This window comes from Nyctereutes procyonoides, unplaced genomic scaffold (genome assembly GCF_905146905.1).
Source record: "Nyctereutes procyonoides isolate TBG_1078 unplaced genomic scaffold, NYPRO_anot_genome, whole genome shotgun sequence".
NCBI classification, from domain to species: Eukaryota; Metazoa; Chordata; class Mammalia; order Carnivora; family Canidae; genus Nyctereutes; species Nyctereutes procyonoides.
In genome coordinates this window covers 55,128,581-55,152,979 of record NW_026575020.1, presented here as the reverse complement: position 1 = coordinate 55,152,979, position 24,399 = coordinate 55,128,581, and the positions used below count along the sequence as shown (strand labels likewise).

Sequence of the window (24,399 nt, the reverse complement as noted above, 5' to 3'; positions counted from 1 at the left end):
CCCGCGCCGCGCTCGGAAATGACCTAAGCGGCGGCGAGGCCCGACCGGCCGCCCCAGCCCTGCAACGCGGCGGACCGGGGGCGCGCACCATGCCCGCCGAGCGGCCTCTGGGCCCGCGGGCGCGGCGCCGGCCCGGCAGGTGGGTCCCGGCGCTCGCACGGCCTCGCCCGCCCGCGGGACCCCGGACGGCTGCGCCGCGCCACCCGGAAGGGGGTTCCGGGCTTGGGGAAGCCGCCCGGCTTTGGAGATGCCCGAGGTCGTCCTTGGACTCGGGGGGAGGCACCGCGTCCGGAGAGGGGACTCCAACGGGGACTGCCTCCGGGAGACGCGTCTCCCGGCTCCCCTCGTCTTTAGGAGGAAGGCTCCAGGATGGATCTCCTGAGTGTGGAGTCCCGAGTGGGCAGGGTCGCGCTTGTGCCGCTCGGGAGGCCAGTTTGACCCGTCTGTCCCGGGGAGAAGTTGGCCCGGACCGGAGCGGGTCGGCCCCGCACCCGCCCACACAGGCCAGGCCGAGGGCTGCACGGCCGGGTTTGGGACTCAGGATTCTGACCACAGCCCAGGGATGAGTCGGGGCGGGGCGAGTGGAACCCTGCTGGGATGGACTTGTCCGGAGCCCTCCGCCCTGTCACTCTCTGGAAGTCGCGCTGGGCGAGCAGCTTCCAGGCGGGCTTCCGGAAAGGCAGGGAGCCGTCTGATATGCCCCCTACCAACATCCCCAGCGCAGTGCACCTCCCCCCAGCCTGGGTATCAAGAATAACTCTACCTCCTATGGAGACTGGAGGGTAGGCACGTCCACCTTCACCTCTTGTGTAATCCCAGAAGCTACAGGAGTTCTAAACTGAGCAGCAGGTGCCTGGCTGGTGCCCAGTCTCCACCAGAAGCCAAGCTTCCTGGGCCCTCAGCCAACCACCCAAGGCAATGGACTGGCCGGGAGCACCTGTCCCGAGCGCTGGCCAGCCCTGGCTAGCCCTGGCCGGGGCCTGCAAGGTAGAAACCAGGCCCTGCGCTGCACACCTGAGGCCTCTCCCTTCCCCTCTCCTCCTTCCCAGGTGCTGTCATTAGTCCCACCTCTGTAAAGAGCTGTGGGGGCTGGATGGTCATGGGGGAGCCTGGTAGAGAGGAGTATAAAATCCAGTCTTTTGATGCAGAGACTCAGCAGCTGCTGAAGACAGCACTCAAAGGTGAGCATGGGAGCCCTCCTGAGCTGTAGGGATGGGGCCAGCGGGATGGGCCTGGAGGCCTGAGCCTGGGAACATCCAACCCTTTGCTTTCTGAGAACAGGAGTCAGCAACGTCACTCTTGGACGGGAGGACAAGCTACACTGAGGCCAGTAATTGAAAGAATGAATCATAGAGTCGCCTCTAGGGCAGCAAAGCCATTTTTTTAAGGTTTAAGGACCCATGAAAGGGGGATGGAGCACAGAGAACAGAGTTCTTGTCTCCTAAGCGCTTACATTGGACCTGGCTTCCGAGTTGCCACAGCAGGTGGCCTTGAATTTGCAGAGCTGGCTGACTCCGGACAGAGGATGGAGCACTCTGCTTGGCAGAGGAGAGGCAGTAATTGTCCTGGACCAGTGCCTTCTGCAGCACTCAGAACAGAAGTTTGACTCAGCTAACAATTAGTAATGCCCATCACATGCCAAGCTAAGCCTGCTGGGGAGGCCCTGCCTGGCCCGCTCTTGTCAGGGGTTCATGTGTGTGTTGTAAGAACACTTTCTTCTGTGAAATTGCTGTCAAACACATCGTTATTCTGTGCTCCTTCCACAACCTTAGTGCCAGGGAATGTGTGCCCTAAGAAAACTAGAGTTCTGTGATTAGTCTCCCAACAGCGGCATAACCCAGCCACCAGCTGCTCCTGTGTGGTTACTTCTCCTGGTATTTTCTGGTCTCTTTAAATGTAAGCATATCATGGGGGGTGTCTCCTTTGAAAACATCTCAAATAGAAGCACGTGGAGACAAATGTAGTAATTCAGCAACTCTAGACTTCCCACCTATCTCTGCCCTAGAGCCAGGTGCTGTGGACTTGGAAAAGGTGGCCAACGTGATCGTGGACCATTCTCTGCAGGACTGTGTGTTCAGCAAAGAAGCAGGACGCATGTGCTATGCCATTATTCAGGTGGGCTGGGACTGCAGAAACGCAGAGACGCTTTGGGAAAGGCTGAAGCAGAGGGCAGGTCTGGCTGCTGGCAGGGCAGAGGAGCAAACGGCTTCCCTGAGAGGTGGAGTCAGACAAGAGGGTCCTCAGCCACTGAAGCTGGGAGGGGGGCCCACCATGGCACCGCCTCCGGCTCACCCTCCTTTCCCTGGCTCACAGGCTGAGAGCAAGCAAGCAGGCCAGAGTGTCTTCCGACGGGGACTCCTCAACCGGCTGCAGCAGGAGTACCAGGCTCGGGAGCAGCTGCGAGCCCGGTCCCTGCAGGGCTGGGTCTGCTATGTCACCTTTATCTGCAACATCTTTGACTACCTGAGGGTGAGGCCCTGGTAGCCACCCTGTGCGGCAGAGACAGCCTATCTCCTTCAGCCACTAAGCCAGGGCTCTGCACACCCCCTGCTCTCCCCCTACAGGTGAACAACATGCCCATGATGGCCCTGGTGAACCCTGTGTACGACTGCCTCTTCCGGCTGGCCCAGCCCGACAGTCTGAGCAAGGAGGAGGAGGTGGGTGATCCGGGTTGACAGCTGTGGAGGGGCAAGCCCTGGCTCGGCTCAGAATACCAGCCCACTATCTGTGGAGGCATCCGAGAGCACCAACTTCCTAAGGCAGGAGCCTGGTGGGGATACTCAAGGCCTGTCTCAGTTCCAGGACAAGCTGCCAGACCTGGAATTTATCCAGAACAGAGAGCAGGCCAAACCTTCAGGCTCAGACGCTTTCTTCCCAGTAGGAAAGCCATCCTGTGATCGGAATCCAGCTGTGGATACAGATGGCCCAGAAAGGCAGTCTGGCAGGGCCGGGGAGGGGCAGAAAGCCTGGGTTAAGTGGCAGCTTAAAGACAGGCCCCGCATCCAGTCCAGCCCAGGAGAGCTCACGGGAGTCCTGAACTTGTCTCCATTAATGGAAGATGTGGCTAACACCCACCAGGTGGTGTGAGCATGACCGGGGAAGGCGTAGGGGGCCTGCGCGCAGCAGCTGTGATGGGCTAGCACCACCCTGGGGTTCACATCTCCCGCCCCCTGCAGGTGGACTGCCTGGTGCTGCAGCTGCACCGAGTAGGGGAGCAGCTGGAGAAGATGAACCGACAGCGCATGGATGAGCTCTTTGTCCTGATCCGGGACGGCTTCCTGCTCCCCAGCGGCCTCAGCTCCCTGGCCCAGCTGCTGCTGCTTGAAATCATCGAATTTCGGGCAGCTGGCTGGAAGACGACCCCGGCTGCCCACAAGTATTACTACAGTGAGGTCTCCGACTAGGCCTCCAGCTCAGGCTGCCTCACCAGCAGCACAGGCCTCTCACCTACCCAACTCCCTGCCTCCCAAAGACTGTCCCTTGCAGACCTTCAGTGGCTCCTGAGAAGTTCCCCACTTACATGGTGGTCCTGCCCTGAGCACCTTCTCTCCTGGATTCAGGGACTGGGGAAGACACCACACAGACCTGCCCTCACCGTCCCATCAGCCTCTACTCCATCACCTCCAGCCTGGGCCATGCAGAGAAAGGCAGCTTCTAACACCCACTGCACTGTGTAACCACCAGTGCAAGAGCCAGCTTGGTGCCTCAGCTTCCCCATTTGTAAAATGGGTACCCAGAGCTACTGGTGGGATATTTTGGGATATTGAGGGGCAGAGCACAAGTCACCCCAGAAGCTGCTTTTTATACATTTTGTACAAGGACCACTTTGGAAACGAATGTATTTCCAGTCAATTTTAGTAAATGGCAGTTTCTATATCACATGCTACACCAGTTCAGGGCGAGAATTTTCTAATAAATCGTTTCTAATATTAAAACTGCTTCCTTTCCTATCATTCCAAGTTCTACCCTGAATTGAGAGAGAGAGAAGCTGGATAGGCCCTAAGTTCCTGGGGGAAATCCAGATTGATGTCTCCTCTTTGTGAGGAGATAGAGCAGGAATGGCACGTCCAGCCCCCCAAACAAAGGACTAACAGGCATAAATACATTATTCCACCCTTAGGCTGGCCTGCCCTTAAAAAGGAACTACTTAGCCAGCAGGTGATTTTCACTGGGATAGTGGCTCCCATTATTTCTTGCAGTGGAGCGCCTCTACCACCAGCGGTAGTGAGCCAGGGCACGGTTGGCCTCAGCCATCTTGTGCATGTCATGCTTCCTCTTGATCACAGGGCCCTGGTTGTGAAAAGCCTCCAGCAGCTCGTGTGACAACTTCTCCGGCATCAGCATCCGCCGGTGCTTCTTCTCCCTGCACTCCTTAATCATCCACTTCATGGCCAAGAAGCGACGACGCCGATCAGCAAGTGGCACAGGGACCTGGACAAGACAAGACCTGGGCAAGTTAGTCCAACAATTTGTCAGGGCTGCAGCCTCCCTCCTCCTTGAGCTCTAAGGAGTAGCCACAGGTTCCCTCTGGGCTAGCACTGACAATGCTCCTGAGGAGAGGGGCTTGGCTTCTCCTTTGTGAGTCCCCCTCACTCCTGGCAGATCTCAGTGCAACAGACATAGAGGCATTCATTGAACAGACGCTCATTAAGCAAAGACCTTGCTCACCTCTAAATGGAAGCTCACCTAGGTTGATATGAACATCAATTGGGAAAAGCCCCATCAAGCTGGGGTGACTTAGCCAACTCAGATCAGGGGTGCCTAAAAACAAGACCCTCTTGTCAGTAAGTGTTTGCTAGACCACTATATGCCAGGTACCATGCCAGACCCTAGGGACACAGATGTTAATGAGGGTCTCCACGCTACATTAAAAAAGCGCATTAGAACACCCGCTTATAACACTGACACAGAAGTAAAAGCTGTGATAGAGCCTCATTCAATTTAAGAAATGGTGACAAAACATGAGTCATGGGTCAAGCTCTAGACGTGGGTGTATAAAGACAAGTTCTACACATAGTCCTTCAGAAGAAGCTGACAATTTACAACACAGCACAGTGGACAGAACTGGGGTGGGGGGGGGGGCATCCAGAAAAGGTAATCTGGATACTTCTTTGCTCTCTTTTCCATCCTCTGCCTATGAGTTCTACACTAGGACTCAGATGAGCAGACTATGACAGAACCTGGTCCCTATAAAATTCAATCTTGACCCAACTCTGGGCCCTCCCACTCCCAAGCATTCCCCAGCCCACCCCCACCATCTTGTCTCATGGGTGGGCAGCCCTGCTTCCAGCCCTGACTGCTCACCTGATAAAAATGGCCCCCTCTGAGGATGGGTACCAGCCCTATCACGGGCTCACAGTTTTGCAGTGCTTGGTGGAAGATGACATAGGGGTTGCGTTCAATGGTGGCCTGTTCCTCTGCAGAAGCAGCATGGTACTTCTCAAACTGCTTCCTTTTCACAGCTTCAAGAGTCTGCAGAGAGAAACATTGGAAGATGCTGCCCCAGACTCCCTGAAAGGTTTATCCAGCTGAGCTAGTACCTTGCCTTCTACTCCTATCATCCTGTTCTTCTACAAGAGTGAGGTCCCTCTCTCAGCACTTTTTTTTTTTTAAATGATAGTCACAGAGAGAGAGAGAGAGAGAGAGGCAGAGACACAGGCAGAGGGAGAAGCAGGCTCCATGCACCGGGAGCCCGACGTGGGATTCGATCCCGGGTCTCCAGGATCGCGCCCTGGGCCAAAGGCAGGCGCCAAACCGCTGCGTCACCCAGGGATCCCTCTCTCAGCACTTCTAAGGCAGAGTTCTTTTTTTTTTTTTTTTTTTTTAAGATTTTTATTTATTTATTCATAGAGACAGAGAGACAGAGAGAGAGAGAGGGAGGCAGAGACACAGGCAGAGGGAGAAGCAGGCTCCATGCAGGGAGCCTGACGTGGGACTTGATCCAGGGTCTCCAGGATCACGCCCCGGGCTGCAGGCGGTACTAAACCACTGCGCCACTGGGGCTGCCCCTAAGGCAGAGTTCTTAAGTGCCTCCCTCTTTCCTGGTAGAGGATGAGAGCAGTAGGCTGAGATTTGTGTTTGGGGGAGTGAATGGTGGTTCCTGACTCCTGAAGGACTTCACTGAAGCCACCACCCCCACACAATACATACATACATACTGGGGTCTTTTTTTTTTTTTTCTTAAGTAGGCTCCACACCCAGCATGAAGCCTCATGCGGGGCTCAAACTCACGACTCTGAGATCAAAACCTGGGCTGAGATCCAAAGTCAGATGCTTAACCAACTGTGCCACCTGGGGACCCCATACAGGGACAGTAATTCTAATGGCAGATACGTGAAGCTTTTTTTTTTTTTCCCAAAATTTCATTTATTCATGAGAGACACAGAGAGGCAGAGACACAGGCAGAGGGAGAAGCAGGCTCCCTGTGGAGATCCTGATACGGACTCGATCCCAGGACCATGACCTGAGCCAAAGACAGACACTCAACCTCTGAGCCACCCAAGTGCCCCTGAACCTGTTCTTTTTTATGCTAAGCTTAAAGAGCCTCGTACAAAGCTATAAGCATGGAGACCGGAGAGACGTGCTGTTTACCTGCATCATGAGGGATCTGGCCAGTACTTTGTTTCCTCCTTTCATCATCATGTTGGTGAATTTACTTCAAGAAGAAAAACAAAATGTTTAGGTTTCCCAGGCTGTATCACAGAATCCTTACTGCAGGCCCTCCCTGGTATAGTCCTAGTCGAGGAACAAAAGTGTTTGCTTCCAACTAACCTGATCACGGGGTCTTCAAACACAGAGCTTGTTTTCGCTGCTGGAGCAGCTTTGATAAGCTGAGTCTTCCTGAGTTCCTGTTCATACTTCTCTTCCTCCGTCAACTCTGCCACCGGCTTACGGTAATACTCCTTGTCAGTCCGTGGATCCTTGTATTCGGGACCATAGCGGCTCCACCTCACCTGGGTTAGCCTGATAAGGGGGAAGAGGAAAAGGTCGCCAAAAGGTGACTCCACACGCGGAAAGACCTGACTTAACAATGGGCGTGTTTGCCAACCCGCCGACAAGGGAGAGAGGCAGAGACCGCCAGGCAAACCTGAACGTAACCATTCTGGCTCTTGTCCTAAGAGGTGGGTGGGCCTCTCCCCAAAACACCGGGAAAGCCGCCTCGTCAAGTTCCCACGGTCAGGCGAGGTTCCTAAACCTCAGGACGGGCGCCCCGCCTAAGCATCTCCGCCTCCCCCGGCCCCACCCGCAGCTCTGAGCTCTTTGGTAAGACCGCGCTTTCAGCTTCGATTCAGAACCCTGTCGGGCGCGGGACAGTCCCTAAGCCCCGTCGCGCGGGGGACAGACAACCTTTGGCCCAAAGTCACGCAGCCAATTCAGAGGTTTGGGCCGAGGAATCCTAGCCCCCGAGCTTTCTGCGGGCTCCCGCGGGCCTGCCCGTGGCCCTTTCCTTCCCTGAGGGTCTCTCCGTGAATCCCCAGGCGGCACCCCAGCTTCCTACCGTCCTCTCACCCTGGAAGCCGCGGGACAGCACTCCGCAGGCTCAGCGCCAGGATCGGCCACCCTCCCGCAGCCTTCCCCGCGGGGGCCGCCATCTTGGCTGGCCACGAGGACCCCGCGGAGGCTGCCCTTGGCGTGCCTGAGCGAGTAGACGGGAGACGGGGACAGGGCTCCGCAGGGTCCTGAACCTGTACGTCACTCCATTAATCCGGGCGTTGAGAGTCTCTCACTCCGAGGTCCACAGGCAAGAGCCAGAAGGAAACATCCGACGTCTCCTTATCCGCCGCAGCCCGACGCGACCCTCGGCAGCGGGGCTCTCTCCTGTCAGGCCCCCATGCAGGCCCCGCCCCGGCTCGACGCTTGCAGGCTGTCGCGAGGTTTGAGGCCGCTGGGCCGGCCCGGGCGGCTGCAATATGGCGGAGGCGGAAGGGGAGAGCCTGGAGTCCTGGCTGAGTGAGTAGCCGCGGCCGCTTCTGCCTGCCCTCGAGCCCCCTCTCCGCCCCTCTCCGCCCCTCTCCGACCCTCTCCGACCCTCTCCTCCCCCCTCCGCTCCCAGGGGTCTGCGGCCGCGTCGCCTGGCAGCTCGCGCCTGGGCTCGCCCTTGCCGCGAGCATTCCGCGATCACGCCCCTTCCCCAGCAGGGCGCCGCGGCCCCCGCCCGGCGCCTCCTCCCGCTCCTGCGCGCGGCGGCGGCGGCAGCTCGGGTCCGCTCCGGGCCCCGCGGGCTCCGGGGACGCGGCAGCCCAGTGCTCCCGGCTGACATGCAGCGGCGACCTGGGGAGGTCGTGGTGGGGCCGCGCGCCGCCGGGACTCCGGGCCCCCCGTGCCTCCGTGGAGGGGAAACTCCGGGAGCGGTGGGTGCCGCCGAGCGTACGCGCACAAGCTTCAGGGCTGTGACCGTGTGTTTGAGAAGTGGCTTCCTCGCCCGGCCAGAATGTTTGAAACGAGGAGAATCTAAAAAGGCATGACGGAGGTCTGCCCTTCTTTTCCTGCAGTGCCCAGGGCTTGGTGATGTCCGTGTTGGGGGGACACACACTTGAACGTCTTGAGCCCTTCGTAGGTAGCCTGCTTTGAGCAAAGCTGCGGAGCCTCCGCAGCCTAGTGCGGTAGTTAGAGCGGCGGCCTCTTGCTCGAATTGCTAGTTCGTACTGCTCCTGAGGAAATATGGGTTAACCTTGTTAGCAGGTAGTACTCTGCCGAAGGGTTAATAAGTTAATTTTCCTATGGGCTTAGAAGAGGCCCCTGGAGACCTCTTTAAGTGAAGACAGAAAATTGTACAGGGTGATGAGACAGGATGCCTAGAGATTGCTTTGTGCAGGATCTGTTTACTAGAGCCTCCAAGCTGTTGGAGGTGATGGCTGTTTATGCCAATAGCCTGACCTTTTTTTTTTCTTTTTCTTTCTTTCTTTCTTTTTTTTTTTTTAAAGACTTTATTCATGAGAGGCAGAGGGAGAAGTAGGCTCCACACAGGGAGCCCGATGTGGGACTCGATTCTGGGACCTCCAGGATCATATCCTGGGCCAAAGGCAGGTGCTCCATCACTGAGCCACCCAGGGATCCCTAGCCTGACCTTTCTTTTTTTTTTTAATTTTTTATTTATTTATGATAGTCACAGAGAGAGAGAGAGAGGCAGAGACACAGGCTGAGGGAGAAGCAGGCTCCATGCACCGGGAGCCCGATGTGGGATTCGATCCCGGGTCTCCAGGATCGCGCCCTGGGCCAAAGGCAGGCGCCAAACCGCTGCGCCACCCAGGGATCCCTAGCCTGACCTTTCTTAATAAGAAACCCCCTGCAGGTGATTGAACCTAGGTTACATTTGCAAAATCTGCAGTTGCCGGCAGGTCGCAAAGTCTTCTGTATATGGAACTGATCTCTGAGGAGCTCAGACTGCTCCAAAGGCATTCATTTATCAAGTACCCTGGCAAACCAGGTACTACTATCACAATTTCACAAAAAGAGGACACTCTGGGGGATCCCTGGGTGGCTCGGTGGTTGGGCGCCTGCCTTTGGCCCAGGGCACAATCCTGGAGTCCCAGGATCAAGTTCCGCATCAGGCTCCCGGCATGGAGCCTGCTTCTCCCTCTGCCTGTGTCTCTGACTCTCTCTCTCTGTCTATCATGAATAAATAAATAAATCTTAAAAAAAAAAAAAAAAGAGGACACTCTGGACTCTAATCAAACCACTTGCCCAGACCCATCCAACCAGTTATAACTACCCTGGAATTGATTCACAGATATTAATGAGGAGAATGGAATAATTTGACCTATGCTGAGTTTAATAGTCTCGGCTTACAGTTATATTTTGAAATAGAGGGACAGACCTGTTTTTGAGGGAGAGTGGAGATGGTGAGTGAGGGAATGGGATGATATCTGTAGACAGTAGAGCTGAGACTAGCCTTTGATCTTTCCCATTAGTGAGAATGACATTAGGAGCAGTGTTAAGGGATCCCTGGGTGGCCCAGTGGTTTAGCGCCGGTCTTTGGCCCAGGGCGCGATCCTGGAGACTCGGGATCGAATCCCACGTCAGGCTCCCGGTGCATGGAGCCTGCTTCTCCCTCTGCCTGTGTCTCTGCCTCTCTCTCTCTCTGTGACTGTCATAAATAAATAAAAAAAAAAAAAAATTTAAAAAAAAAAGAGCAGTGTTAAGATTCTTTCCTTTTTTTTTTTTTTAATTCTTTCCATTCTAATCTGTTGTTCACCTTCACAGTTCTTAATGACCTACGTTGTGAACTTTATCAATTGAATGGACCAGTGTTTGTGGTTTAGCTCTATTTTCGTCTAGCGCCTTGTCACTCCATAGTTTGCCAGAATCATAAAGGCCTCTGCTGGCCGGGTGCCTCAAGTGTCTCTCCCCTTCCCCTCCATCCACTCTGCGTTCTCCCAGAAGAGCACTTCTGCACACCTACTGCCGCCTCTTTGTGGCTCCTTGGTAGTCTTGCTTTGCTCAGTCAGCTGTTCTTGTCCCACCAGCACACACTGCTCTCCCTCCCTGGAAGCCCTGTTCCCCTTTGCTCAACTAAATGCTTTAAAACCCATCTCAGGGATCCCTGGGTGGCGCAGCGGTTTGGCGCCTGCCTTTGGCCCAGGGCGCGATCCTGGAGACCCGGGATCGAATCCCACGTCGGGCTCCCGGTGCATGGAGCCTGCTTCTCCCTCTGTCTGTGTCTCTGCCCCCCCCCTCTCTGTGACTATCATAAATAAATAAAAATTAAAAAAAAAGAATTATTAAAACCCATCTCAGGTTCTCCTTGCCCATGGACTCTTGATTCAGCCTTCCCTGAAGTCCTATCATTGTCTCAATCAGTCTATAACAAATACCTGCTATATGAGGTATTATGAAAATTAAGTTCAAGCTGTCTTTGCCTTCAGTTTGATAAAGGTGATGCTGGAGTGGATAAAGCATTCTTTTTTTTTTTTTTAAAGATTTTATTAATTTATTCATGAGAGACAGAGAGAGAGGCAGAGACACAGGCAAGGGAGAAGTAGACTCCCCACAGGGAGCCTGATATGGGACTGGATCCTGGGACCAGGCTCACTCCCTGAGCCAAAGGCATACGCTCAACTGCTGAGCCACCCAGGCATCCCTGGATAAAGCATTCTTAAAAAGATACAGGTACAGGGCAAGAGCTGTAAATGCTAAAATGCAGACAGTTTCTTTAGGAAATTGGGGATAAGTGGAATGGAAAGATGATTCTCTCAGTGAGGAAGTGGCATTCGAGCCAGGCCTTGAAGACTGAGGAAAATTGGCTAAGAAAACACTAGACAGCGATGTAAATAGAGCAAACCATGTTTGGGGCATATAGAACAGGTGTTTGGCTTGTTTAGGCTGGGAGTTCCTGTAGGAGTGTGATGGGAGAGAAAGCTGGGAAGTTAGATCCAAATTCTGGAAAAGCTTGAATTCCAGCCCAAGAAGTTTAAATTTCAACAGTTATCAGATCCCCATTCTTTTTTTTTTTTTCTTCTTCTTTGAGGTTTATTTATTCATGAGAGAAAGAAGCAGGCTCCTGGGTTCACACCCTGAGCCAAAGACAGACGCTCAACCTCTGAGCCACCTAGGCTTCCCATCAGGTCCCCCTACTTACCTTATCTGGTGAAATCAGTGTTTTAGGAGGATCAGTTTAGGGGTTTTATATAGGATAGCAAGTAACAGAAGTTTTGGAAGCAGGTGAAGAAATGAGGAGGTGGGGTGGGGGCAGGGGTAAGAAAGGGAGGGATTTATTTATTTTTTTGTACACCCAACATCACCAAATAATTTATTTGGAACCAAAATTAAAAGAACATTTGACAGTTCTCTGAACATTTGACAGTTGTGAAACATGTTTATTCTGATCCAGTTGTACAACTAATCTAGGACAAATTGCCAAATAAATTTTACATTATTTCTTCAGGACTGGGGTTTGTCCAAGACTTCAAATTTGGGATCTTCAAATTTGAAGTCAGGGAACGTATTCATGTCTGCTTTACCATACATTTGCTTAAGCTTAAAAATCTTCTTCTCCAGGTCTTGCTGGTACTCTGGGCCAGTATTAACAGGTCCTCCAGATGCCTGGCGCTTAGTTCTATATTCTCTAATCTTGTCCACAAAGAGTTTCTGTACAGGATCAAGTTCCTCGTTAAATGCTACTGCTGTAACACCAATGTTTCTCCTCAAATGGACTGAGACTGTAGATCGAATGAGAGAGGAGAACCTGAGAGCCTCTGAAGAATCATGGTGATTTCTGTTATTTGCACTCAGTCCCAAGCTGCCAGAGAGAAAGGGAGGGATTTAAAAGGATGTTGAGAAGAAAGGGACCCTGGGTTGCTGAAAGTGGGTGAAAGGGAAGGAGTCCACAATGGGGGTTCAAAGCTGGATGCCTGGGTGTAGAGGCAAAAGGAGCCTTGAATGATGGCATCATTTATAGAAATGAGGAAGTCAGGAAGGAGAAGTAATGAGTTTGTTTTTAAACTCATTTTTGTACCAAATTATATAATTATACTCTGCTTTGGTTATTTCGCACGTGTGGCACCCAAAGAGCATAACCTCCCCAAGAGTGGTCTCCTAAGTGCGGACTTTTTCTGTAGTCTCTCCCTGGCCTCTCTGGTACTTCGTTTTCTTTGTTACATTATTGATTGATTGAATAGTGTCTTACAGTGTAGTTGATCCCTGTACTTAATTTTCTATGAGTGCTTAACAAAGACTGGTGACTATGTTTCTCTTGATTCAAGACCCCAGCACCGAAGGCTGACTCTTGATTTCTCTTCCATCCTGTGTCTTGCCTCTGCTAATCTCTAAGTCATGTGTTACATAGAATCTGTCGGCTGTGAAATGTCTGAGCCATGCTGGGATTGGGTAGCTAGTGCTGCCCCTTACTGGAACCATCTTTCCTTGACCTTTTGAGGCCCTGCCACCGTCAAGGCTAGGGCTAGAACTAAGCTGAAAATGAGAGCAGGAGATCTAGAGGCACAGACATGCAAGAGAATAAGGCTTGCAAGGGAGACCTGAAAATAGAAACCTTAAGTCAGAATAGAGCCCAGGGCCAATTCTAGAAGGTGGGGTTTACAGGGGAGACTGTGGTCACCTCTGTGCCAGGAGCATGTTGAGTGGGTGGAAAGTCGTGTACATCTGCGGGAGGGAGACTGGTCAAATGCAGAGATTGAGTTACCCAGAATTACCCCAACTTCCTCCAGTTCCTAAGGGTGCTTGTGGTCTGCTTTCCAAGGGAGAGTTGGAGGAGATCCTCAGACCCAGGCCTCGCCATTGCTGAAACCAAGGTTTTGCGAGCCCATAGGTAGGCAGAGAGCTCCCTGCAGATTTGCAATAGGAAGGTCTATCAAGGTGAAAGAAAGTGGGACTCTAGAGAAGTTGAGCACAAATGAGAAGGAAGTGGGCATATTCCTGGAACAGAGGTGCTATGGGAGTTACAAGAGGCCTGGGAAGAACATGCTCGATGAGGCCCCACTGCTCACGTGTGTGTGGGCAGGAGCATCCATGATGTACTCTAGAGCCATGCTTTTCCAGTGTGAACAGCGCAAAAGTTATACCATGTTATACCATGAGGGATGTGACTCTTCTCAAAATAATAATAGCAGCAATGGGAGGGGTATGGCCCCGCAGTTGGTCTTATTTTTTGTCTCCTTCAGGCTCTTATTGTCAAGTGAGAACTTTAAGCATCTCAAACGATAGATTAGTAACAAAGCCATGCCAACACCTGAGAAGGTATCAGACAACTGATGGGAGAAACATGGGGCTTCTGGAAGGCGACAACTTGTAGATCACTGTGGCAACAAATAGCCACTCTTGAATTAGTCTTGCTTCTCTTCTAGCTTGACATTTTAGATGGTCTGCTAATGGTCTTTTCAAGATTGAGGACATTTTCCTTTTCCTCCAAATATGAACCTAAACCATCAGAGTCTTCCTACAGTTGGAGCAGAGGCCTTCTTCCCTCTGCCTCAGGGTGGTGTCTGCTGACTTCTTGGGCCTCAGAGCCCTGGGAGGGTGGGGGATGTGGGAGCCCTTGTTAGGATTTGTTCATGGAGCTAGTGAATTTTAATGTTAGGAAAAAGGAAGTTAAAACAGTCACGAGAAGTCAGAATTCAGGAACTTCTGACGACACCCCTTGGTTCTGTTGCTCTGCTTTTGGCGTGGGGGTGTGGAGGGGGGATTTGCAAGAGCATGGGTATTTAAATAGGATATACGCCTTCAGCCTTCCATTTGTCTTCCGAACCTGAAGCCCTAAATTTAGCAAACAGCTTGAGAGTGCTTTCTGGAAGAAGCAGACTCCCAAGGTCTGAATCAGAGATGGGAATACATTTAACCACCCTCAGTGGGGGCTAGCCTCTTTAGCACAGGTCTGGGGATAACCGGGGAAATAACACAGTAACACCAAATAATAGGAGACTTGACATTTAGCACCTGGGTTTTAAGCCCTCGATAATCCTCTGAGAACGCTCCAACACTTGCCCTTGTCCTTAATCATAGGAGACTATTTAAACTTGAGGGTACTGGGACACCTGTATGTGTCTGTGTCTCTCATGGATAAATAAACTCTTAAATAAATAAACTTGAGGGTACTGAGTGCTCAAGGGCAGATTCTGTTTCTGCAATCCCATAGACAGTACAATGATTGGTGCTTAGTAGGGACTCAGTAAATATGAGCTTAAAATATACAATAGAAAAAACATTGAAAGCAGGGGGTGCCTGGGTGGCTCAGTTGGTTAAGCGACTACTCTTGATTATGGCTTGTGGTCTTGGGATTGTGGGATCGAGCCCTGTCTCGGGCTCTGCAGTGGCCATGGAACCTGCTTGGGATTCTCTTGCTCCCTCTCCTCCTCCTCACTCCCTCCTCTAAAAATTAAGTAACATTTAAAGCATTAAGAAAATTAGGTCTTGGGCAGGCCCGGTTTAGCGCTGCCTGCAGCCCGGGGTGTGATCCTGGAGACCCAGGATCGAGTCCCATGTCGGGCTTCCTGCAGGGAGCCTGCTTCTCCCTCTGCCTGTGTCTCTGCCTCTCTCTCGCTCTCTCTGAATAAACAAATAAATAAAATCTTTTAAAAAAAAAAAGAAAAAGAAAAAGAAAATTAGGTCTTGTAAAAGGTTTTGAAGCGTATGTAGGAAATACTTTTTTTTATGATTTTATTTATTCATAGAGACACGCAGAGAGAGAGAGGCAGAGACACAGGCAGAGGGAGAAGCAGGCTCCATGCAGGGAGCCTGATGTGGGACTCGATCCCAGGTCTCCAGGATCAGGCCCTGGGCTGAAGGCGGCACTAAACTGCTGAGCCACCCGGGCTGCCCGGAAATAATTTTTCTAAGTATGTATATTCCTTATCAAATATTACCTGGCTTCAGTTTTTCCGGGAAATGCTTCTTGATCATCCCTACTTGCTTAATTGCTTATTTTGGTATAACTAGAGTTATTTATATTTATTGATTATATTAAAAATTTTATGGTTATCTTGGAAGGTTTTTATCATTTGTGTTTATAATTGTCTTATTGATCATGGTCTACTCTAAGCTTCACAAGGCTGAGAATTTGTTTTCCCTTCATTTGTGACTTTCAAAATACTGAACTGACCTGTTGAAGGTTCTCTATCAGAAAAGAAATTTGGAAACAGACTTAGCTTCACAGTAGTGTCTAAAAATTGTTGGGAAACCTTCCATTATGTCCTCCTTGCTCTTTATAACAATGGTCTTCCACTTTGCTCTGTCCCAAGATAAGGCCACCAATCCTTCCAACCGCCAGGAGGACTGGGAATACATAATTGGCTTCTGTGATCAGATCAACAAAGAGCTTGAAGGGTGAGTCTCAAAGCCATTGGCGGGGGCAAGTGGGAGAGAGCTGACTGCAGAAGTCAAAACTGGCCAAGGAGGGCCAGCCAGGTAGCCCCAGGGTTAGTGCCTGAAAGCGTGGTCTCTTGTCTCCCAGGCCACAGATCGCTGTCCGACTGCTAGCCCATAAGATCCAGTCTCCGCAGGAATGGGAGGCGGTTCAGGCCCTGACGGTAGGTTGTTTCATTCTGACGGTGGATTTTAATGAGCACAGGCCTTTTGCCCACTGGGTTTTCTGAGGTTTTCAGGGCTCACATCCTAAGGTAACTGAAATCCTCGATACAAGATCCATCTGGAACACATTCCATAAACTGCCCCGTGATTACGTGTGCCCTTGTGCCAGGCGCCGAGGCTGCAGAGAGGCCTGAAGTGCAGTCTCTGCCAGTGAGGCCACAGGTCGAGTGGGAGAAGCCAAGTGACAAAGGGTGGGAGCCAGAGGCAGGGGCCCCGAGCACAGGGTGGAGTTCAGAGGCAGGTTCTTGGAGAGATGCTGATCTTGCCAGTCACCGGAGTTGGCCAACTAAAGGAAAGTGCGGCGAGTATAATTTGCTCTGTAGCTAAAAGTAACACTACTTCCTACTAAAGGCAGCTTACTTGCAAGTTCTTTCTCTGGGTGCAGAGTCGCTGTGCTCTGTGGACAGGGTCCTGGCTGAGCGCCAGCTCCCACCCAGAAACTACCCCCCACCCCCGGCACTGAGTGCCTCCCCCTCATGTGGCTGCAGGTGCTGGAGGCGTGCATGAAGAACTGTGGGAGGAGATTTCATAATGAAGTGGGAAAGTTCCGGTTTTTGAATGAGTTAATCAAAGTCGTCTCTCCAAAGGTCAGTCAGCAGCAGTCTCCTCATTTCTAGGAACTCCGTTTGTGGTTCCCCCCCCCCCATCTTAACTGGCTTCACGGTACAAACATCTCTACAGAACTGTCTTTAGAGAGCTGTCCATGTCCTGTCCTTAGAGAGCTAGGCCCTGAGGGGAACCCTCTAACGGACTCCTGGGCTGAATGTGAGGTGATGTGGCAGCAGGTGGGCGGGGGGGGGGGGAGGCGCTAGGGACAGCGGTCACTTTGGTCTGTCTTGCGTGGATCCAAGAGGTTAGTCTTCTCATCACTCAGCCACTCAGCTCCTGGGGCATGCTGGTGTTGCTCTTAAGCTCCGGGCGCCACTTAAAGCATAGAGAGCTGTTTCTCATACTTAAGCCATTCTCATTCATTCCCTTGAGGTAAAATGTCACTTTCTGGGAGATGATGCATGGAAACCAGGTGGCGGGTTCCCCGCTTCCTGCCTGACCACAGACCGTACCCTGAGAGAGCGAGCGTTGCCACCGGCAGTTTCCTTGGCTCCCCGTGCCATGTCACAGATACCTTCTGGCTTTGGGGTGGGCCTGGAGGCTGGAACCAACTCGCAGCCTTTCATTGCTGAAGAGCTTTCCCACGGTCTCTGCCTCCAGGTGGCAGTTATGAGCTTTTCCCATTTCCTTTTGCCTCTTAGTACCTGGGGGACAGGGTGTCTGAGAAAGTGAAGACCAAGGTTATCGAGCTGCTTTATAGCTGGACGTTGGCCCTGCCAGAAGAAACCAAGATCAAGGATGCTTACCACATGTTGAAGAGGCAGGGTATGTGCTTACCTTCCCTCAGCCTCCAAGCAGCCCCAGAGGCTGGCTAAGGCCAGGGAGGGGGGTGCTGTCTGCCGTCCCTTCCTTCCTCCTCAGGACAACGGGAAGGGCTCAGCTGCACTTTGAGGGGCAGAGGTGTGTACTGCCCTCTCACCCTCTGCAGGCCCTCGTCACAGGGATGTACCCCTCTTTGCCGTGTGAGGAAGGGGTCAGGGGGACCCCGGCCTGAGCCAACGCTCTGCCCCCTTGTGTTCCTGTCAGGCATAGTGCAGTCTGACCCGCTGATCCCTATGGACAGGACACTGATTCCCTCTCCACCACCTCGTCCCAAAAATCCTGTTTTTGACGATGAGGAGAAATCCAAGGTAAAGTGCGCCCCCGCAGATGGCGTCCTCAGATGAGGCGTGGGCTCAGTGCTGCGGGAGCTCCAGCCCGTCTGCGGTCTCCCCAGGTAGGTTGCTGCCTTTCCCTTTACCTTTGGTACCTCCTCTTCCAGCTTTTAGCCAAGTTGCTGAAAAGCAAAAACCCGGATGACCTACAAGAGGCCAACAAGCTCATCAAGTCCATGGTGAAGGAAGTGAGTGGGCCTCGGGCTTGGGGTGGAGGAACAGATGACCACAGACCAAGAGTCCCTTCCTCCGCTGTGAGGCCTGTTGCTCATCCCTGCCCCCCCGCCATCACGAGAGGCCATTGGGGCTTCTGGGGAAGAATGGATTAGAGGAGCAAGCATACACGGGGCCGGTTTAGGGGTGGGGACGGGCCGTTATATAAAAGAAAAACTAAATACGGACTGAGGCTTGTGGTTCCCAAGAACTGTGCATTAAAAGGAGTTTCCACCGGGACTAGCCTCTGCTTACGTTCTCTGGTGCGATCCTTGGCTATCCCTTGGCGGGGGGGGGGGGGGGCTGGGGAGCCAGGGAGAGGAGTCTGGTTGAGATTTTTCTCCTTGTCTTTGATGTAGGATGAGGCGCGGATCCAGAAGGTGACCAAGCGTCTGCACACTTTAGAGGAGGTTAACAACAACGTAAAGCTGCTCAATGAGATGCTGCTTCATTACAGTAAAGAGGATTCTTCAGAGGCAGATAAAGAGCTCATGAAGGTAGGCGATCCCGAGAGCCAGGCTCCAGGGAAGGGAGCCAGCCTGCTCAGCCCTGCTGTTCCTTATTAATCAGCACGGTGGCCGCCCTCGTTTTACACAGACTATGGCTAACGCACATGGCAGGGGAGCTGTGTGTACCCCCGAGTCCGTGTGATTCCGCAGACCCACCTCAGGGCTCACTGCTCTCTGCCTGGCATCCTTGCCTCAGGAGCAATAGGGCAGAGCCACCCACCGTGTGCCCCTGGTGCTGCACCTTAGTCCTTCGTCACGTAGATATTCTGAATTCTGAGGCACGTGCTGGCCTTGGGGACAGGAAGGGAAACGTTTCCCCTGGTCCTAAGCAGACATCTTAGGTGACACAGCGCGGTGGAAGCCGGCAGCAGGCATAGGGGGCCCAGTTCTGCCAGGTACCGACTGGGGCAGTAGAGAAGCCTTCTGTCTTTCTGGACGTGGACACTGAATTAGATCACTTCCAAGGGACTTTGTAGCTCTCACCTTTAGGTTTGGGACTCTTTCAGGAGCTGTTTGATCGGTGTGAGAATAAGAGGCGAACATTATTCAAACTAGCCAGTGAGACAGAGGACAATGACAATAGTTTGGGTGAGTCAAAGAGTAGTTGACAAGGATGACCCAGGAATTTGGATTTGGCCAGGGAGGGTGAGGGTGGGAGTAGTGTCATGGCTGGGAGTGAGAAGTACCTTTTTCTGCTCTAGGGGACATCCTTCAGGCCAGTGACAACCTCTCCCGGGTCATCAACTCTTACAAAACAGTCGTTGAAGGGCAGGTTATCAATGGTGAGGTAGCCACCTCAGCCATGCCAGACTCGGAAGGTAAAATGTTCTTCTCCCTTTGGATCCATCCAGACCAGCCCCAGCCCTACCACCAAGCGGGGAGTGCTTGACCTGCATGTCACCCCACAGGGCCCAAGGGGATTCTAAGCCCTTCCAAATGCTCCTCCAGCTTCTGAGAGGCCAGAGGCTATGGATAGGGTTTTCTTTGTTTGCTTGCCTTTGTCCAGTGTTAGGCTAGAGGCTGTACTTAGGGTTCTGCTTCCTCTGTGCAGCCACTAGCATGGCCCCTACTCACCCCTGTTCCCTTCCATTCGCCCATCTAGGAAACCACTCCAGGAACCAAGGCACTCTCATCGACCTTGCTGAGTTGGACACACCAGGCAGCTCATCCTCAGTGTTGGCACCAGCCCCACCATCCTCCGGCATCCCTATCCTCCCTCCACCCCCTCAGACCTCAGGACCTGGGCGCAACCACTCTTCCAGCCAGGCTGAGGCCACTCCAACACCCAACAGCACAAGCAACGCCCTCTGCCTGCTGGACGAGGAGCTGCTCTGCTTGGGTGTGTCCCGGGGGGAGGCTGTGAAGAGCTTCTGGTGGGGCCAACAGGGCAGAAAGGCCTGTGAATTGGGAAAAGGACCCAGGGCTGCCCCTGTACTTAGCAGGAATGGGGAAAGGAGGCTTCAGGTATAGGGAAAGTCAAGTTCAATGCCTTCAGGCTCCCAGGGTGGTCTGCATACAAGCTCCAGAATGGACATGGTGGACTGAGTGTCTTGCTCAGTCCAGAGGCTAACCCCCCTCAATGTAAGGACTAAAGAGGATTTATTTCCCTCTGGAGGCTGCCTGGAAAAATACCTAGTCCCCACTTGTCAGCGACTTTTGTCATGTGACCCTTCTAGGGTAAATGGGGCTGCCCAAGGCCAGAGCCCCTTCTCATCACCATCATCTTCTCTAACAGGCCTTACTGATCCAGCACCCACTGCTCCTTCCAAAGACTCCGCTGGAAACAGCCAGTGGCCCCTGTTCCAGGTAGAAGCATCACTAAAAAGCTCAACCAGTTCCACAGACTTCCTCTTTCATGACTCCTCAGCCACAGTTGGCTGCAGCCCTGGCTGTCCATACTCCCTGCCCTGGGTGGGCTTGGGAACACTGATCACAGCCACGGGGCTGCCTGTTGGGCCCCCAGGGTGGGGCCCAGAGCTGGAGACCCAAAAGCCACCAACTGCAACAGCTCCTCCATGCTTATGGTTCACCCACACTTTCCACTCCTGACAGAATGAGCAGTCGGACCTGGAATTCTGCGGCCCCAAGCCTGGGAGTGCTGCCTGTAGCCCGTCAGATGGCCCTCTTGTCCCACCCTCAGCACCCTCTGCAGGCAGCTCCCAGGCTCCACTGCCTTCTCCCTTCTCTGCTCCTGTGGTCCCAGCCACTGGGCCTACCCCCAAAGCAGGCTCCTTCTTGTTTCCGACTGGACTGGCCCCAGCCTCGGCCCCAAAGGCTGAGTCCACAGCCCTCGGGTACCATGGCTCAGCTTTGGGCGATAGCACCCTGCACCAACTGGATGCCCTTGATCATCTTCTCGAAGATACCAGAGCGTAATGAGTGGGAAAGGTGGGGGTGGGGAGAGTTGGACTTGGGCTCGGTAGAACAGGAGGCAGTTCTGGAGGGCCTGGGGATGTTTGTTTTCGGTCTGCTGAAGCTGGCCTCTGGAAACACGGGGGAGAGGAGGAAGGGGTGGTAAGAACCAGCTGTTCCCTGGAAGACATGTGAGGGGTTGGCCCAGCGGCTTCCCCTGGTCTCTGACTTGCCTTGTGCTCCTTCCTGCTTCTCAGGACCTCCGGCCTGGTGAAACCTGTCTCTTCCATCTTCTTCCCTGGGGCCACCACCTCCCCTCTGATCCCCACCAGCACCACTGCTCGGCCTCTCCTCCCCTTTTCCCCAGGGCCTGGCAGCCCTCTTTTCCAGCCACCTGCCTTCCAGTCCCAAGGCAGCCCCATGAAGGGGCCAGAGCTTTCCCTGGCCAGTGTCCACGTCCCCCTGGAATCTATCAAGCCTAGTAGGTGTTGAAAGCATGGTGGGGGGGGGGGAGCCCACAGCTTGCGTGTTCTGGGGAGTGAGAGGGGTGGGCACTGGCTCTCTGCCCAAGTCCCTTAAAGCCAAACGTGACCTGCTGTCTTGGCCTTTTGTTGCCACTGCGTAATCTTGGGTAGTTCTGACAGCTTCTTTCCCAGATGCTTTTGGGGTGCCTGCTGGCCACAGGGTTGCCTCACCCTCCCTAAAGGGGTGTGGCAGACACCCTCAGGGCTCTGTGGGGTTTCTCCTTCCACACCCATGTGACCTCTTCTTACAGGCAGCGCTCTTCCTGTGACAGCCTATGATAAAAATGGCTTCCGCATCCTCTTCCACTTTGCCAAGGAGTGTCCGCCTGGACGGCCGGACGTGCTGGTCGTGGTGGTGTCCATGCTGAATACAGCTCCCCTGCCTATCAAAAGCATTGTGTTGCAGGCCGCAGTGCCAAAGGTACCCCTGGTTCCCTGGGGCCTCAAGAGGTACAGGTTACCTTCCCTTGAACCCCACTGTGTTGAGGGACCCTGAGGCCAACAGGCAGCAGCGTGTGTCCATCGTGACTAGTGGGCTCCTGCCATTTCTCCTTAAAGGAGCTTCTCTTTCTCTTCAGTCAATGAAGGTGAAGTTACAGCCACCCTCTGGGACAGAGTTATCTCCATTTAGCCCCATCCAGCCACCTGCAGCCATCACCCAGGTCATGCTGTTGGCCAACCCACTGAAGGTGAGCTAGAACTGGGGTCCAGCCTGTAGCTCTCACTGCCCCATATCAGAACCTCCACCTCCATGCCTGAAGTACCATGATACTGCAGTGTTCACTGTGTCCCTGGCCTGTTTTGGTGGCTGAGTGAGGATGGGGTGGTGGGAATGGCATGGTAAGGGGCCCTAGGCCACATGTTACATGCTGTCCCTCTGTCACAGGAGAAGGCGAGGCTTCGGTATAGGCTGACCTTTGCCCTGGGAGAGCAACTGAGCACAGAGGTGGGCGAGGTGGATGAGTTCCCTCCTGTGGAACAGTGGGGTAACCTATGACCCCAGAGGACTCCGTGTCACCTCCACATTGAAGCCCAGGCAAGCTGCCTTGAGACAGGAGGGCTCTCTGGTCCAGTCATCCTCCACGTCCTGCCTGCAGTGCCTGGAGCTGGGATATGGAGCAGAGGCCCTGGGCATCGCTGCTAGGAGCCGAGCTGCTGCTGTGATGCTCTCTCCCTTGGCCCCCTAAAAGGACCTGATTTTTATCTACCTGTGTGACTTGAAGTGGCCCTGTACTGTCAGGGGTGGGGAGTGGCTTGACTCTTTATTGCCCTGGGAACATGGACCCAAGGCAGGGAGGAGGCTTTTTCCCTCGTGTTGGTATCCTGACGCCGCAGAGGAGTCGTCTCTAAAGAGACTTAAGAGAATCCCAAGGACCACATCCTCACACCCTAGAGGCCTCAGCCCCCATCACTACTCTGTGCTTCCCCTGCTGGCAGGCTCCTGCTCCCACCTCCGGAGAGGTAGGCAAAGCCGAGTGGTTCTGAGCCACCCTGGGCAGAGTGAGGTGATGTACTGCTGAATCTCCAACTCTGCCTTCCGTGGGCAGCATCATCCTGGAACAGCCACCGGGTTACCAGTTGTATGCTTGTCTCTGGCGGTGGCAGGCTGTGTCCTATGGACATCTCGGCAGGCTGTGGAACTCAGCCTGTTAGGAACAGAACTCGGCCTTGTGGCAGCCAAAACTAGGGGTATGAAAGAATGAAGAGAACCAGTATTCCCCTTCTCTGGAAGCAGGTACTCAAAGCTTTCTGGGGAAAGTGTGCCTCCTGCCTTGAGAACAGGCCATCCTATTCACTACCTCTTGCTTGGCATGAAATAAACTGCTCTTCTGCCCTTCAAGCCTCTGAAGGGAAGAACAACTCCCATCACCCTCTGCGTCCTCCTGCTTGGGCCTCCCCCTCTTCCCATCAGATGGCCTGTGGTGTGGCATGTGATTGGGAATAGGAGGCCTCAGGGTCAGGCACATTGCACTAGACTTCTATCCTTACCTGTTGCCCAGGGACCTTGACTATCCCCAGCTGCTGAGGGGCACAGTCACCGTGATATGGGGTCTGGAGGTGGTGAGATCAGGAACCATGCTTGAATCGAGTCACCAGACCCTGTTGCTTTGACAGTGCTCAGCTCCAGAAAGCTTGTGCCAGTTGCTCCATCTACCAGATGCAACTGGGCCAGGGAGTCTAGGCCTCATGGGGCAACAGGAAAATTGCTTCCACCAGCTGAGGAAAGAGCACACAGCTCACCTGAGCTCAGCTGGATGGCGCAGAGCCATCTTTGGGGAAAGGTGGCACAAACCACACTCCCTGATTCCTCCCTGCACTTTGCCAGGTTTCCTTACTATATTCCTTCCCTTCCATCTTGAGCAAGCAGGTTTCACTGCTTCATTAGGACAAGTCAAAAGTGAATCAGTTTCACTACTTATAAATTTAAGAGCTTTCCAGAGACTGGCTGCTTGCAGCCCTGGGAAGATTTGTGGGATTACTATATGGAAAATACACCTTTATAATAAGCTTTAGACATTAAAACTATCTGAGTGTTACTACTGAGGTCACTGCTTTGTGACAAATGGCTGTGTACAATATACTGACTCTGCTGCCCTTGTTTTGCTGCATGTCAAATAAAATCATTTTTGCCCTACGTGGAATCCTAATACAGATGACCATTCAATCACTCTCCTGTGGACAAAGCACCACTTAGGAATTCCAGACATATACAGGCAGATATGCTGGCATCACCTGAGATTTTTGTTGGTCAAAGTACAGGTTCCTGGACCTTTTCCTTTTCTAAAGTAAAAACCAGGTAAAGGTTCCAAGTGATTGTAAAGGCTAAATTTCAGAAGCGTAAGTAAACCACTGACCACTCTTGTTTAAGCTAATAGGGAAGGAGGGAACTGCACTCACCGTCATGACTTGTAGGAGTGGCTTTTTTTTCTCTTGGGAGACAGGGAGACCAGTTCCATCCAAGGAAAACATAACAAGCACTTTCTTAATTACCACCAACTT

The 24,399-nt window shown here is 53.0% G+C and overlaps 4 protein-coding genes across 6 annotated transcripts; 2 read left to right on the top strand and 2 right to left on the bottom strand.

Annotated features, from left to right (window-relative positions):
- The first annotated feature begins 21 nt into the window (after positions 1-21).
- MIF4GD (MIF4G domain containing) lies at positions 22-3,935 on the top strand. Of its 2 annotated transcripts, none has more exons than XM_055315909.1 (6): positions 22-139; positions 1,050-1,181; positions 2,006-2,115; positions 2,314-2,469; positions 2,565-2,657; positions 3,177-3,935. In XM_055315909.1, exons 2-6 carry the CDS (start codon positions 1,094-1,096, stop codon positions 3,402-3,404), a joined length of 675 nt encoding a protein of 224 aa, XP_055171884.1. In that variant the 5' UTR covers positions 22-139; positions 1,050-1,093; the 3' UTR covers positions 3,405-3,935. The 2 variants fall into 2 exon arrangements, with proteins under 2 accessions (XP_055171884.1, XP_055171895.1); XM_055315920.1 differs by lacking the exon at positions 22-139 and adding an exon at positions 224-782.
- MRPS7 (mitochondrial ribosomal protein S7) lies at positions 3,838-7,638 on the bottom strand. The gene is made up of 5 exons (XM_055315896.1): positions 7,510-7,638; positions 6,772-6,963; positions 6,592-6,655; positions 5,305-5,472; positions 3,838-4,431 (listed from the first exon to the last, which is right to left on the bottom strand). The coding sequence occupies exons 1-5, from the start codon at positions 7,590-7,592 to the stop codon at positions 4,210-4,212; spliced, it is 729 nt and encodes a 242-aa protein (XP_055171871.1). The 5' UTR covers positions 7,593-7,638; the 3' UTR covers positions 3,838-4,209.
- Positions 7,224-24,375, top strand: GGA3 (golgi associated, gamma adaptin ear containing, ARF binding protein 3). 2 transcript variants are annotated; one of them, XM_055315834.1, is made up of 17 exons: positions 7,224-7,263; positions 15,690-15,774; positions 15,902-15,977; positions 16,527-16,625; positions 17,289-17,412; positions 17,674-17,777; positions 17,909-17,989; positions 18,374-18,511; positions 19,030-19,111; positions 19,225-19,341; positions 19,626-19,862; positions 20,259-20,329; positions 20,576-20,895; positions 21,133-21,356; positions 21,651-21,820; positions 21,978-22,088; positions 22,286-24,375. In XM_055315834.1, the coding sequence occupies exons 4-17, from the start codon at positions 16,542-16,544 to the stop codon at positions 22,394-22,396; spliced, it is 1,974 nt and encodes a 657-aa protein (XP_055171809.1). In that variant the 5' UTR covers positions 7,224-7,263; positions 15,690-15,774; positions 15,902-15,977; positions 16,527-16,541; the 3' UTR covers positions 22,397-24,375. The 2 variants fall into 2 exon arrangements, with proteins under 2 accessions (XP_055171809.1, XP_055171801.1); XM_055315826.1 differs by lacking the exon at positions 7,224-7,263 and adding an exon at positions 7,840-7,950.
- Positions 11,717-12,252, bottom strand: LOC129503669 (ATP synthase-coupling factor 6, mitochondrial-like; the record flags this gene model as incomplete). The annotated part of the gene is made up of 1 exon (XM_055315947.1): positions 11,717-12,252. A coding segment is annotated over one exon (372 nt), but the record flags the coding sequence as incomplete, so codon positions are not given.
- Positions 24,376-24,399: the final 24 nt, after the last annotated feature.